At 47.8% G+C, this 13,170-nt stretch overlaps 1 protein-coding gene across 1 annotated transcript in view; it reads right to left on the reverse strand.

Moving 5' to 3' along the window:
* The window catches only part of CACNA1D (calcium voltage-gated channel subunit alpha1 D), a 444,991-nt gene that overhangs the window by 52,430 nt on the left and 379,391 nt on the right, over nt 1-13,170 (reverse strand). The window contains exon 39 of the mRNA XM_059716031.1: nt 12,032-12,162. Coding sequence (XP_059572014.1) covers nt 12,032-12,162 — 131 coding nt within the window. The remainder of the gene's footprint in view (nt 1-12,031; nt 12,163-13,170) is intronic.

Genomic DNA, 13,170 nt, shown 5'->3' on the forward strand with positions numbered 1-13,170 from the left:
TTTTGCATAAAGAATTGTGCAGCCCATGGGTTCAGTCCCAAAGTCCTTTCCTCCTATTTGTTAGGTAAAGTAGAACATGTATAGCAAAGAGAAAGGGCCTGATCTGCTGTCAGATACACTCATAAATGAGGAATAACTTTTTCCATATCATTGGCATCTCCCCACTCCAAAAGTGAAAGGAGTAAATATCTAAAGAAAATGAGATGTGGTTGCCAGAGGTGTCAAGATTTCTCACTTTGTATGTGCAGTTGCTAAGAATCATACAGAGCATAAAGTGAGTGAAGGGATAGTTCAGTGGTGGGGCTCATGGCATCAGACAATGCAGCAAGAGCTGTTTATGGCATGTCTTGTCATTTCCTTGAATGGTTGGTTGTTTAAAAACAAGTATTGACTAGAAAATTGACAATGACTCCTACAACCTCTGACCTTTGCTGTTGACTGCATATAGAAGTTACTAGCCCAAACAACTGCAGATACAGAGAGATCATTCTTGTTAAGAGGAGAAGCAGGATGTCGTGACTTGTTGGAATCCAAAAAGATAACCCAACAAACATAGCTGACCTCTTCAGTATGGGCAAACGCACCACAATAATTGGACCTGACTTGACCCCACACACTCCAAAATAATGTCTTGTCATGAGCCCCAATGCTGTCTTCTTGGGAACATTTATATGCAGTGTCCCCATCAGTCATAGAAAACGAATAAAAGAGGATGAAGTACGAATGAAAGGTACTTCCTTTTTTCTGTCCCACTAAGGAGCATCTCTTGCATGATGAATGACCTAAAGTTTTCATGCTGGAGTTTTCTGTCTTATATAATACAGTTTTATTATACTGATCTTCATATTTGCCTACACATGAAATACATGCTAAAAGTATGTTTAGTTAAACCCTACACAAAGTTCAGTTTGCAGCTACATGTTTCTGGGATGAGTCAAATTATGCAAATTACATCTTCACATATGTGCACAGTGGATTCAAGGGTAAAGAACAGGGATGGCCGAAGTCTAGCCTGCAGGCCAGATTCAGCCTGCAGCAGACTTCATTTCCCAGCAGCCCCTTCCCACACTGTGGCCAGTTTCCATAGTGATACCATATTACAGGGGTATCAAAGATACAGCCCACAGCCCAGATTGAGGTTGAAAAACCCTTTCTTCTAGCTCACAGGGCTGGATGAGTTTGACACTCCTACTATACTATGCTATGCAGTGCCTTTTAATAAAATAGCTCCAAAAACTTCAAATATACAGGAATTACCACATTTATTCAAATCCAAGTTGACCCTGAATTTAAGATGACCCCCCAATAATTAGATTCTATATCTGTCTCCACTGCAGCCTTTCTGCCCCACCTTGTCACTGGCACTCCACATCCAGAGTTCCTTACACCCTCCGTCCCTCCCCTCCTACTCCCCACAGTCTTTGCCCATTCCCCTGCTACCCAGTCTCTGCCTCTTCCCCTCCCCCTGCCCCTTCCTATCAAATGCTGCTCAGGCTATATTCCCACCCAGAGCACAGCACATGGAAGCACAGCCCCTGCCAGCCATGCAGCCATGCTGGCATGCTGAGTGGCTGGGCAGGGGGCGGTTTCCATGTGCTCTGTGCCCAGGAGGGAACTCAGTCTGAGCTTGAGCCAAACTGTACCTGACAGTAAGGGTGGGGGGGAGGGCCAGGGAGGGCAGAAGCTTCAAAGGGCAAGCAGATCAGGGGCAGGAGGCTGCTATGGGTCTGACTTTGGCGCTGGGCTCTGAGTCAGAGCCCCAGCAGCCACCGACCCCCCTCCTTTGCTTTGTATGTGAATTGAAGACAAGGGGCTTCCGGGGGGGGGGGAAGGAAGGAGGCTGTCAGCAGCGGGGCGCCCAGGCAGCATGGAGAGAAGCTCCTGCAGATAAGTAGGGAGGGGGACAGATTGAGGCCTCCATGGTGAGGGAGAGAGAGCGAGAGAGAGGGAGGGAGGGAGGAAGCGAGAGTGGAAAGGAGGGAGTGGGGCAGGGCAGGGAGCTCAGGGTGCTGCCCAGCCAAGGCGGTACATGGGGCCCATGGCAGAAGTGTGTGGCCACGTGGCCGGGCCGGGCAGTGAGACAGAGCCACAGGCAGAACATCTCGGGGCCAGCAGGAGAATTGACTCCCTGCTGTTGCATGCACTCCTGGGTAGGGGTGCATGCGGGGATACATGCCCCACAAATTTTTGCATGTGGCCAGGGTGGATGTGGTCTGCCCACTGTGGGCTCAGGGCTCCCTGCCCTGCTGCCATCCCCCCAGGGGCCTCCACAGCCCAGTGGCCAGGACCTGGCACAGGAGGGCTAACCAGGGAGGGCAGGCTCGGTTCTGCCACTGGGTCCCATGTGCTGCTGCCCCCCTGCTGCTGTTGTGTGCCCTGCTGCTACCAGGCAGGAAGGGGGCTGTTGCCAATTGGGTAGGGGACTCTTTGTCATGGTGGCATGAACAGCATGGCTGGTATGGGGCTCCCAGAGGTGACATTAAACCTACCTGCCCTACTCTGCTCTCCTGTACTGGGTCCTGCCCACTAGGCCACAGAGAGAGGACAGGGGGAGGGCAGCTGGGCAGGTAGCCCCGAGCCTGCAGCAGGCAGCCCACATCCTCCCCACCCCCCTCCCGCCATGGACTCTGCTCCATCCATGCCACCTGCAAGGGAAGAGGAGAGAGCAGAGGTCCCCCCACCCAAGGCAGAGGCGGGAGACAGGCTCTGTGCTCTGATCCTGCCACAGCAGCTGCTGCTGCCTTCCACAAATGACAGCTGGGGCTTGGGTGCTGATGTGGTGGGGCAGGGAGCTGTGGGTCCTGGTCCTGGTCCCATAGCCCTAGAAGCTAAGGGTCCTCTCTGGCAGGGCTGACATGGGTAGGGGTCTACCAGTCATGAGTGAGGGGCACCAGAACAGCTGAGGGGGTAAGGGGCTGTGGGTGGGGAGTTAGGGGCACTAGCAGAGCCCAGGGGGCTGTGGCCTGGGAATATGGGGCAATGGCAGGGCCAAGGGGGATCTAACCTGGGATTGAGGGGCACTGGCATACCAGGGCTGCTCAGCATCACAGGCCACCAGGAGCAGGGCAGCCACAGCTGGACCTGCATCCTGGTGAGTGAAGGGGGCAGGGGGAGCTCTGATTTTCTATGATAAAAAAGCCAAAATCAAATGCCAAAATATATAGGTATTTAGAATTGACTATGTAGCAGAAAGCCCCCTTTTCCTATTGCCTGCATTTGCTTTCCCCTCTTTGGATATGTTTCTCTTTTTCTACCTTTTCTTCCTTCCTCTCTTTCACTTTAAGATAAGGAATTGTGTTTTAAAATTTGTATGTGTGCATTTTGTATCTCCCCTTGTAGTTTGGTATTTTTATCTATTTGTGTGCCATGGCATTTTTGTAGCTTATATTTTATACTCCTCACCTTTCAACTAAATGTGTTTAGTTTCATAAGTAAGTTATACATTGTAACAATGTTAACAAGGGCAGGAATCAAACTGCCCTTCTCTGTATCAGGCTGGTCCCTGAAAGAGCGAGTGAATCAGTGATTGAATATGTAATGTGACTGAATGTGTAACATGGAAGCAGGCAGCAATTAACACCTGGAAGCTGCAGATCAGCCAATGGAAGAACTCAATAGAAGACAATGTAACAACCAGGAAATCTCTAAACGTCACTGATCAAGGGCTAGAAGCCCAGACCTGAGTTAATCAACACCAGGGACCAACTTTTGGGCTGAATATCTCCAGATCGACCACTCCCACAGCCCTATTCTAAATTCATCAACAGACTCCCAAACCTGCACATACATGCGGACGACCCCTGGGGCTGACAGATGCCGTCCAGTATCCACCGAGCGGGGGGAAGTCCCACGAGAGTCAATGGCCCCTGGATTGGGCAAACCTGAAAACTAGGGAGTCACCATAGTCTGCCAGGGACAGATAAAAGGCAGTGAAAAGTGACCCTCAGTGGCGCCCTCTTGATCTCAAGAGTCTATGGGCCAACGAGAGGCAAAGCGCTGCTCGACCTGGTACTGGCTACTGGAGATGACCTAGTCGGTGACCTAGTGGTCGATGGGAAGCTGGGAGACAGCAAACACGAGCTGATCACCTTCACCATCCGCCAAAAAGCTGGCAAGTCAGTCAGCAACACGCAAGTCCTTGACTTCAGGAAAGCCGACTTTGACAAGCTCAGGAGGCTTGTCAGTGAGGCCCTAAGGGACCATGACCATGGGGAGAGGGGAGTTCAAGAAGAGTGGTTGCTCCTTAAGGGAGCGATCCTCAATGCACAAACTAAGTCTATTCCATCTCGGAGGAAAGGCAGCAAGAGGGCACAGCAGCCCCCCTGGCTCTCCAGGGACCTAGCAGACCTCCTGAGGCTAAAAAGAAAGGCCTACAAAGGATGGAGAATGGGAGTCACCTCCAAGGAGGATTATTCTGCACTGGTCCGGTCCTGTAGGGAGCAAACCAGGAAAGCTAAGGCTGCAACTGAACTCCAACTAGCTTTGAGCATCAAGGACAATAAAAAGTCCTTTTTCAGATATGTGGGGAGCCGGAGGAAAAGCAGGGGCAACGCTGGACCCCTGCTGAACCAGATGGGGCAACTGACAACTGACGCCCAGGAAAAAGCCAACTTATTAAATAGGTATTTTGCGTCGGTCTTTCATCAGTCCCATGGGACACCCATGCCCGCTACGGATCAGGGAAGTCTGGGTGAGGGTGATCCCCTGCCCTCCATTGATGCTGACTTCATGAAGGAACATCTTGAGAAGCTGGATACCTTCAAGTCAGCCGGCCCTGACAATCTTCACCTCAGGGTACTCAAGGAGCTGGCGAGCATCATGGTCCAGCCTCTAGCACGGATCTTTGAAAACTCTTGGCGCTCTGGTGTAGTGCCCGAAGACTGGAAGAAGGCCAATGTGGTGCCTATCTTCAAGAAAGGGAGGAAAGTGGACCCGGCTAACTATAGGCCCGTTAGCCTGACTTCTATCCCGGGGAAGATCTTAGAAAAGTTTATTAAAGAGGCCATCCTTGATGGACTGGCCGACGCCAACATCTTAAGGGATAGCCAGCATGGGTTTGTTGTGGGTAGGTCTTGCTTGACCAATCTCATTTCCTTCTACGACCAGGTGACCTATCACCTGGACAAGGGAGAAGAGATTGGTGTCATACATCTTGACTTAAAAAAAGCCTTTGATCTGGTTTCCCATGATCACCTCTTGGAGAAACTGGCCAATTGTCGTCTTGGGTCCCCCACGATCCACTGGCTGGAAAATTGGCTCCGGGGTCGGACCCAGAGGGTAGTAATTGATGGAAGTCACTCATCGTGGTGTCCTGTGACCAGTGGGGTCCCCCAAGGCTCTGTCCTTGGACCCACACTGTTCAACATCTTCATTAATGATGTGGACACTGGAGTCAGAAGCGGACTGGCCAAGTTCGCTGATGACACCAAACTTTGGGGAAAAGCATCCACACCAGAAGACAGGTGGGTGATCCAGGCTGACCTGGACAGGCTCAGCAAGTGGGCGGATGAGAATCTGATGGTGTTCAACGCCGATAAATGCAAGGTTCTCCACTTTGGGAAGAAAAACCCGCAGCATCCTTATAGGCTCGGCAGTGCTACGCTGGCTAGCACTATGGAAGAAAGAGACTTGGGAGTCATCATTGACCACAAGATGAACATGAGCCTGCAGTGCGATGCTGCGGCTAGTAAAGCGACCAAAACGCTGACTTGCATCCATAGATGCTTCTCAAGCAAATCCCGGGATGTTATTCTCCCCTTGTACTCGGCCTTAGTGAGGCCGCAGCTGGAGTACTGCGTCCAGTTTTGGGCTCCACAATTCAAAAAGGATGTGGAGAAGCTTGAGAGAGTGCAGAGAAGATCCACGCGCATGATCAGAGGTCAGGGAAGCAGACCCTACGATGACAGGCTGAGAGCCCTGGGGCTCTTTAGCCTGGAAAAGCGCAGGCTCAGGGGTGATCTGATGGCCACCTACAAGTTTATCAGGGGTGACCACCAGTATCTGGGGGAACATTTGTTCACCAGAGCGCCCCAAGGGATGACGAGGTCGAATGGTCACAAACTACTACTAGACCGTTTCAGGCTGGACATAAGGAAGAATTTCTTTACTGTCCGAGCTCCCAAGGTCTGGGACAGCCTGCCACCGGAGGTGGTTCAAGTGCCTTCATTGAACACCTTCAAGACGAAACTGGATGCTTATCTTGCTGGGATCCTATGACCCTAGCTGACTTCCTGCCCTTTGGGCAGGGGGCTGGACTCGATGATCTTCCGAGGTCCCTTCCAGCCCTAATGTCTATGAAATCTATGAAATCTCCAACTCGACCAGACCTGTCCAGCCAGAAGGACCAGCTGGCGACCCCCTTCTGGAAGATAACACTACGCTGAAAGAAGCCTGAACAACAGACTCCAGCGCTTGTAGGATAGGTATACCTGACTCTGTAGCCTGCTACTGTGTGTGTGCATGTGTGTGTGTGTGGGGACCAGCCCCAAGGTTTATGATTTAACTCATTACAGTGTTTCAATCCACCTAATAAACTAGAATTTTAAGGATCCCGAGCTGGACATTTGTAGCCAACAACTATAAAGATTGAGGCACTGTTAGGTTTCCAAATTGTTTTAAAATCATAAATATATTAATAAAACATTGTGTTCAGCTGATACCTATATATATATATATATATATATACATAGCAGCGTTTCATTTTAATCATGGAAAAATGTGATTTGGAGGTTTTAATCAGAGAATCTTGGATTTTTTTTATCAGAGAAATTGCCATTTTTAAACAGAGAAACTCAGGATCCCTGGTAATGAGTTATCCTGGTTTTCCCTGATAAAGCATTGCATATTTCCTGATAAAAAATAGCAAATTCTCTGATTAAACCCCCCAAATCCATGATTAAAATGAAAGCCCCCCCCGGCCCTCCTCACTACTCCCCACAACCCCCCCTGTGCTAGTGCCCCTCATTGCCCCCACCCCACAGTCCCCTAGCCCTGCTGGTGCCCATCACTCTGCTCCAGAGCCCCCTCAGCCCTGCTGGTGCCCCTCAACCCCCACCCACAGCCCCCTGCCCCCCCAGCTCTGCCAGAGGGAGCCCCCAGCTGTCAGGGCTGTGTGGCCAGGGACCCAAGTCCACAGCCCCCTGCTCCCGGCAGGAGGTGGGGTCTAGTGCAGAGGAGCAGAGCGTGGTTCCCCACCCTGCTGCCTGGTGCTGCAGGCTCAGGTGGGGAGGAGGAGCCAGCTTCCAGTCACTGCATGCACTCTGGGAGGGGGGAGGGGCAGGAAGGACCTGTGCCCCCCAGATATGTGCACAGGTGGGGGTGGGGGTGGCGGCAGGTATGGCCTGCCCACTGCAGGCTTGGGCTCCCAGCCCTCTGCCCTCTGCAACTCAATGGGTATAATGGGTGTAAGCAGCCTTCCTACCTCACCAGGGCAGCACGGAGCTGGCAGTGGCAAGCAACTTTCTTGCATGGCCCCACTCTGCCCTGCAGCACTGGGTCACACCTACTGTGATGCAAAAGGCAGCAGGGCAGAAGCCCAAGCCTGCAGCAAGCAGCCTGCACCCACCCCCACCCCTGCCTTGCACACAGATCTGGGCAGAACAGGTCCCCTCTGCCCCCTCCCTCCCAGGAGTGCACACAGCAGCGGTGAGGTGGCCCCACCCCCCTCCCCTCTGGACAAGTAGCCCACGGCCCTGAGTGCTGGTGTCCCTCACATCCACTCCCTGCCAGGGCTCTGTGGCCATGCATTATGGCCCCAGGCCCCAAGCCCTATTCACTGCCCAGCTGGGCAGCAGCACCACCCCTAGCCCTGTCCAACTCCCTCCATGCCTATGGGGGCCTCAATGCCACCCTCCACTTACCTGCAAGAGTTGCTATCTAGGCTGTGTGGCAGTCATGTGCATGCGCACATGGAGCCCCCTGCCTGACCGCCCTTCTCCCACTCCCTCCCAGCCCCCTGCAAGCTGGAACTTTGCCAGCCTTCAAAGAGCTCTTTGCAAAACTGCAAAATCTACAGGTTTCTCCCTTACCATGAGAAACCCACATTTTCCTTCAGTAAAGGGGGAATCCTATGTTTTACTCAGTTATTCCATGGGAAATAGAATACCCGGATCCCTGGTAATGACATATGTAATTTTGGTTGGCCTTTACTTTTGGCTTATTTATAACATGTGTTAAATAGCATGAATATTTGTAAATACAGTCAAAAACGTAATTAGCCATAGGATTTCATATTTCCACTAGCCTCAGAATTTGATTTTATTATCTGTTAAGGCAGATACAAGTAAAGCAATATATTAGGAATGCATGGGACTAATTTAAAACAAATAGCAAGCAAATGCTAGGTATATCACAGGCAGTTCTCAGCTCCAGGAGGGTATCTAGCTGCATGTGACCAAAATTGTTGCAGTCTTAACATTCCTTAATTGTGACTGAAAAGACTGCAAGTGCTACAGCTTTAAAAATGGGGTGGTATAGGTCACTTAGGGTTCATCCACACAGGGATTTTAACTCAAAATGGCGGGTGGATCTTTGAATTTAAAGCAAAACAGCTATTCCCAACTCCCTGTTTACACACTTATTCTGGGGCAAGAGTACTTTATTCTGTTAACTTAATTCAATTGCTAAAGCAGACTATAGAAAAGTCCCAAGTTTCCCATCTAGGTCCCAATGACAGATGTGCAGGGGGTGAGTCAATAGTTTGAAGAAGGGGAGAAGGCCTTTCCAGCATTACTGTCACACCTGGTACAAGCATTCAAACATGTGGGTTCAACCCCTCTGGGAAGGCTCTAAGCCAAGGCTATCCAACAATGGAACTGGTCATGGGCTCCATGGGCTACACATTGTATGAGCTCCATATTGTGAGGTCCCCACTCCCCACGAACCACACTGCATGGGCAATGCAAGCCCTCCTGCTGCCGGCAGGCAGTATAAGCTCCCCCTGTAGGCAACACAAGCCCCCTCTCACTGCTGTGCAGCCAGGATGTTCACTAGACCCTCTCCCATTATGCTTCCTCGCCCCGGAGGCCCTAGTCACCACAGCAGCAGGAGCAGTTGGGGGGAGTGGTGGCCAGATAGGAGCAGGGGATGAGAACTGGGTACAAAATAAGGGTAATTTTACCTGTGAATGTGAAAAATGGCAGTAACAGAAAAAGCAATAGCAGGTTATAAGGCAGGTTAATGCCTCCCTCTGGGACAAAGGCTGAGTCTGATACATGACACTGACTGATGATCTCCTAATGATAACAGGAGGTCATCCACTTAGTACTACTGCTGTTACATTGGTTACTTGCTTCTGGCTGGCAGGCTACCAGCTCCCCCAGCAACAGATGGTTTTGCTCTTATGCTGTCACTCTTCTTCAGTAAATGCTTTCTGTTAGAAATCAATCTTTTTGTACTGTACAGGTTTTAGCAGAAGCTCATACTCTCTTTTGGCACAGGTAATTTTGGAAATGCAGTGCAAATTTTTTGCTTTCATTTTGCTAAATCATGCTGCAAAGGGTATCTATGGTAATCTTTGTGAAAATATATACAATGATACTCTGAGAATAATTCAAAATGGGGCCACGGATCGTGACACTAGTGGGAACCTGGAGAGGTGTACCCTTCTCTCCTGGAAGTTCAAGGAATGCAAAGAGAACATGACTGCTATCCCACACTTGGGATCATGCAAAGAGAACATGACTGCTATCCCACGCTTGGGATCAGGTCTAACTGACCTCTGTGTAATACCGAGCTTTGACTACTGTGAAAGCTCAGTCATATCTCATGGAAATGCTGCCATTATTGTCAGTCCCTATGCAAATATGTAATGGGATTGGAAAGCCTCCTGTCCCCCTCTTCCTAGTTAAGCACACAGCGTCTAGGCACAATCTTCCCACTGGATTTTTTGAATCTGGAGAGAGAGGGGGCGTGAAACAGAATTCACTGAATTCAAAGACTATGTGGGTAGAGGGACCACAGTAAAGTCTGGCTTCCTAAGAAAGACCATAGATCTTTTCTGAGTTAACTATTGTTTGAAATGGGTTACCATTCTAAAAGATATGCCCCATCTTCATTTAAAAGTTGCCACTACCAGAGAATCCTCCCCATATCCTTTCGTGACTTGTTCCAATGGTTAATCACCCTCACTTTTAAAATTTTACATCTTATGTGAAATGAATATTATGTAAGTCATGGCTCAGCACCCACAATCCTTTTCAGGTGCATAGGGGAGGGAAGGAGAGATGGGATCACAGGCTGATTTTTCAAATATAGTGTATTTAGAACTACTGATCAAAGCACCAGAAGGAGGTTATTTTTGCCTGTCTGACTACTTTCTCCTTTCTTCTCCATTATTTATCATATTCTCTTATTGGGAATTTGTGAGTTTAAGGGGGTTTTTTCTGTTTGGCTTAGAAAAGCAGAGTGGAGAACTGTGACACTATGACTTAAAATAATCTGTCCTGCCTCATGCTACCAAATGCCAAGGAAATAGAGAATGTCCAAATCCACAGAAGTGCGTAAACTGTCTTTCCAATGAAAGAAAGAAGGCAGAATAAAGAAATAACATTATTTTGATGAGTGCATATGGATGGAATAAGGGCGCACACACGGCAACAATTCCTTGCAATACCTGTCAATTGAACAGCATGCCATTCTCTTCCTAGAAATATGACAGATTTTTTAGGATCAGGAGAAAATAAGTGATGTTTTATATACTGGGCTAGTTTGTGAGCCTGGTAGTATTAAGATTTCCACTTGAACAAATTACAATATCTGAAACAGTCTTGAGGCCACCCCTAACAAGGGACAACAAGTAAGGAATGTTATTGTGTCTTCATGTTCACTGAAAGGAAGGTCTCTGTTTTGTAATCTACAAATCTTACATGTGAACATTTCTTACTGAAATGGTAAAGGAGAATCGTTTTGCTAGTATCAGGATGCCTACCTTTCCAAGCAGGATAGGAAACATTAGTGAATTTCAGCTACTGAATTGCATTGTACAGTTCAGTAAATGTGAATACTGGTCTTTCACTCAATAGTAGTTTGCCAAATGAAAGAAAGAGAATGGTGAAAATGTGTGTCAAAATGGCAAGAAAAAAATCATTCTGGAAAATATTATTTCATTTCAGTTTCCTGTCTTATCTTAATTCGTTAATGATAGCTGAGATATGAAATAGAGTGACTTATTTAAAGACAGCTGACAGGACTCACACATTTGAGAGAAATGATCCTTCTCTCTTGTTTTGCATCTCTTTAAAGCCCTTCTCTTTATATTGGGACAAATTCTTGTCTGTCTCACACAACACCCACTTTCCTGAAGTCAGTGGGTTTCTGAGTATAAGACGGTTCTGAGTTTGGCAACTTTCTCATGATTCTTCTCCAAACACCTTCCTATTTTACCTTTACAATGCCTCCCTGATGTCTTTCACTCTCTGTCCACCCCTGTCCCTGCTGTTTTTATTGTTACCTTTTCTCAGTCCCTCAGTGTTTTGTTTTTCTTATCATATTCAATATGTGAAGTTATGTGATTGCAAATAGGAGGAGATTTCCTCAGTGATTATGAGTGGAAAAGGAAGAGGTCAAGCAGCAGTGACAAGGAAGGTTATTCTATCAGACAATTTATCTATTAGAAGATCATACATGCTATGAAAATATTTGAGAATTCCTGTGCTAGAATACTAGACACAAAAATAACTAAACTGAGAGTTTTAAAAAACCCCTGTAGAGCAAAGATGAGACTTCCCAGCTCAAAAACACCACTTCATTCATCTGATTTTATACTGGCAGCTTTGGTCTCAGATTTCTGCAAGCAATCTATTAACCATATGCTATGTAATTTTGCTAGAACTTATTTTAGCCACACATGAAGAACATCATTTTGCACTTACCTTTTTATAGACAGAAACATAGGATTATTCTTCCAATGAAGGGCCCAAAGTATCTCAGCTAAATAAAATCCTGGTGATACTGCTCAATCATGAATAATCATCTACCTGCTATTTCAAATAAGCTTACAGAATGGTTAGTTAAAATGTAAAAACAAAATCACCTGTAGAGCAATCGTGGTGTTCTTCGCAGGATATTTCCCCACCAGTCCTTGTTCTTTGCGTTTCTTGAATTTCCTAAAGTAGTCCTGTATCAGGAAGGTGGCATAGAACTTCCCCACGGTTACCTCATCATCTAAATGAACAGACCAGACAGATCTCTCCCAAGTCAGCACATTTCATCAATAGCCTACATACTCATATCTGATTCAGGAAAAAAAAATGTGATGGGTTCAATAGACACTAGTTCTAGTTTATAGTAAGGTAGCCTACATCTAGCACAAAGCAATTTTTTTAGCAAGCAATCTAGGCTTGAAATTAGAACTGATTAACTGAACTAGTCTTTAATATAGAAGAAAATAGAATATTTTACTAAGTTTCATGAAGGTACCTTTTTATTAAAACCAGAAGCTTGTTTGTAACTGCAAAGAACTAAACTACTGGCTTTGGCTATTTGAAACAAATGTATAAACGAAAGGTACTAGAATTGGCATGCACTTTGATCCGAAAGAGTGACTCAGTAAAAAAAGATAATTTCCTGTCTCTTATTTATTCTCACTCAGTGATTTCCTACCAAACCAAACATAATTAGCTAACAAATCAAAATCAGGTTATTCCAATTGCACTTCAAACTGGGCGTGTCTACACGTGCTAGAAATAAACTCTGGCACATATCGCACTGGAGTTTATTGCTCCCAGGCACACCATTTGAACGTGTACCCAGAACCTCAGCACGTTGAGCTGGGTCGCAGCAGTCCCAGCCGTCAGGAGGTCCAGGGGGTCAGCCTGCCAGCCTGTGGCTGCTCCCACCCAGCTCAACGTGCTGTGGAGGGGCTGGTTGGGTCACAAGGGTGCTTCAGTGCAGGGCTAGCCAGCAGGCAGCCCCTGCACTGAGGCACCCTTGTGCCCCAACCAGCCAGGGCAGCATCTACACATGCGCTGCTGTGCCGTAAAAAACTCCACTTTTATTAATTTCCTGTGGCCTAAAAGGACCGCATGTGAAGACACAAGCTGCATACTGCAGAGCTAATTAGTCTACTCTGCAGTAAATATCTCATGTAGATGTGCCCACTGGCATCTAATCTGTCCGTCTGCTTGTGTCGTTCTTGTGTTGGTGCACCATCACCATAGCCTTGGAGTGCCT

The sequence above is a fragment of the Alligator mississippiensis genome, chromosome 12 (assembly GCF_030867095.1).
Source record: "Alligator mississippiensis isolate rAllMis1 chromosome 12, rAllMis1, whole genome shotgun sequence".
NCBI classification, from domain to species: domain Eukaryota; kingdom Metazoa; phylum Chordata; order Crocodylia; family Alligatoridae; genus Alligator; species Alligator mississippiensis.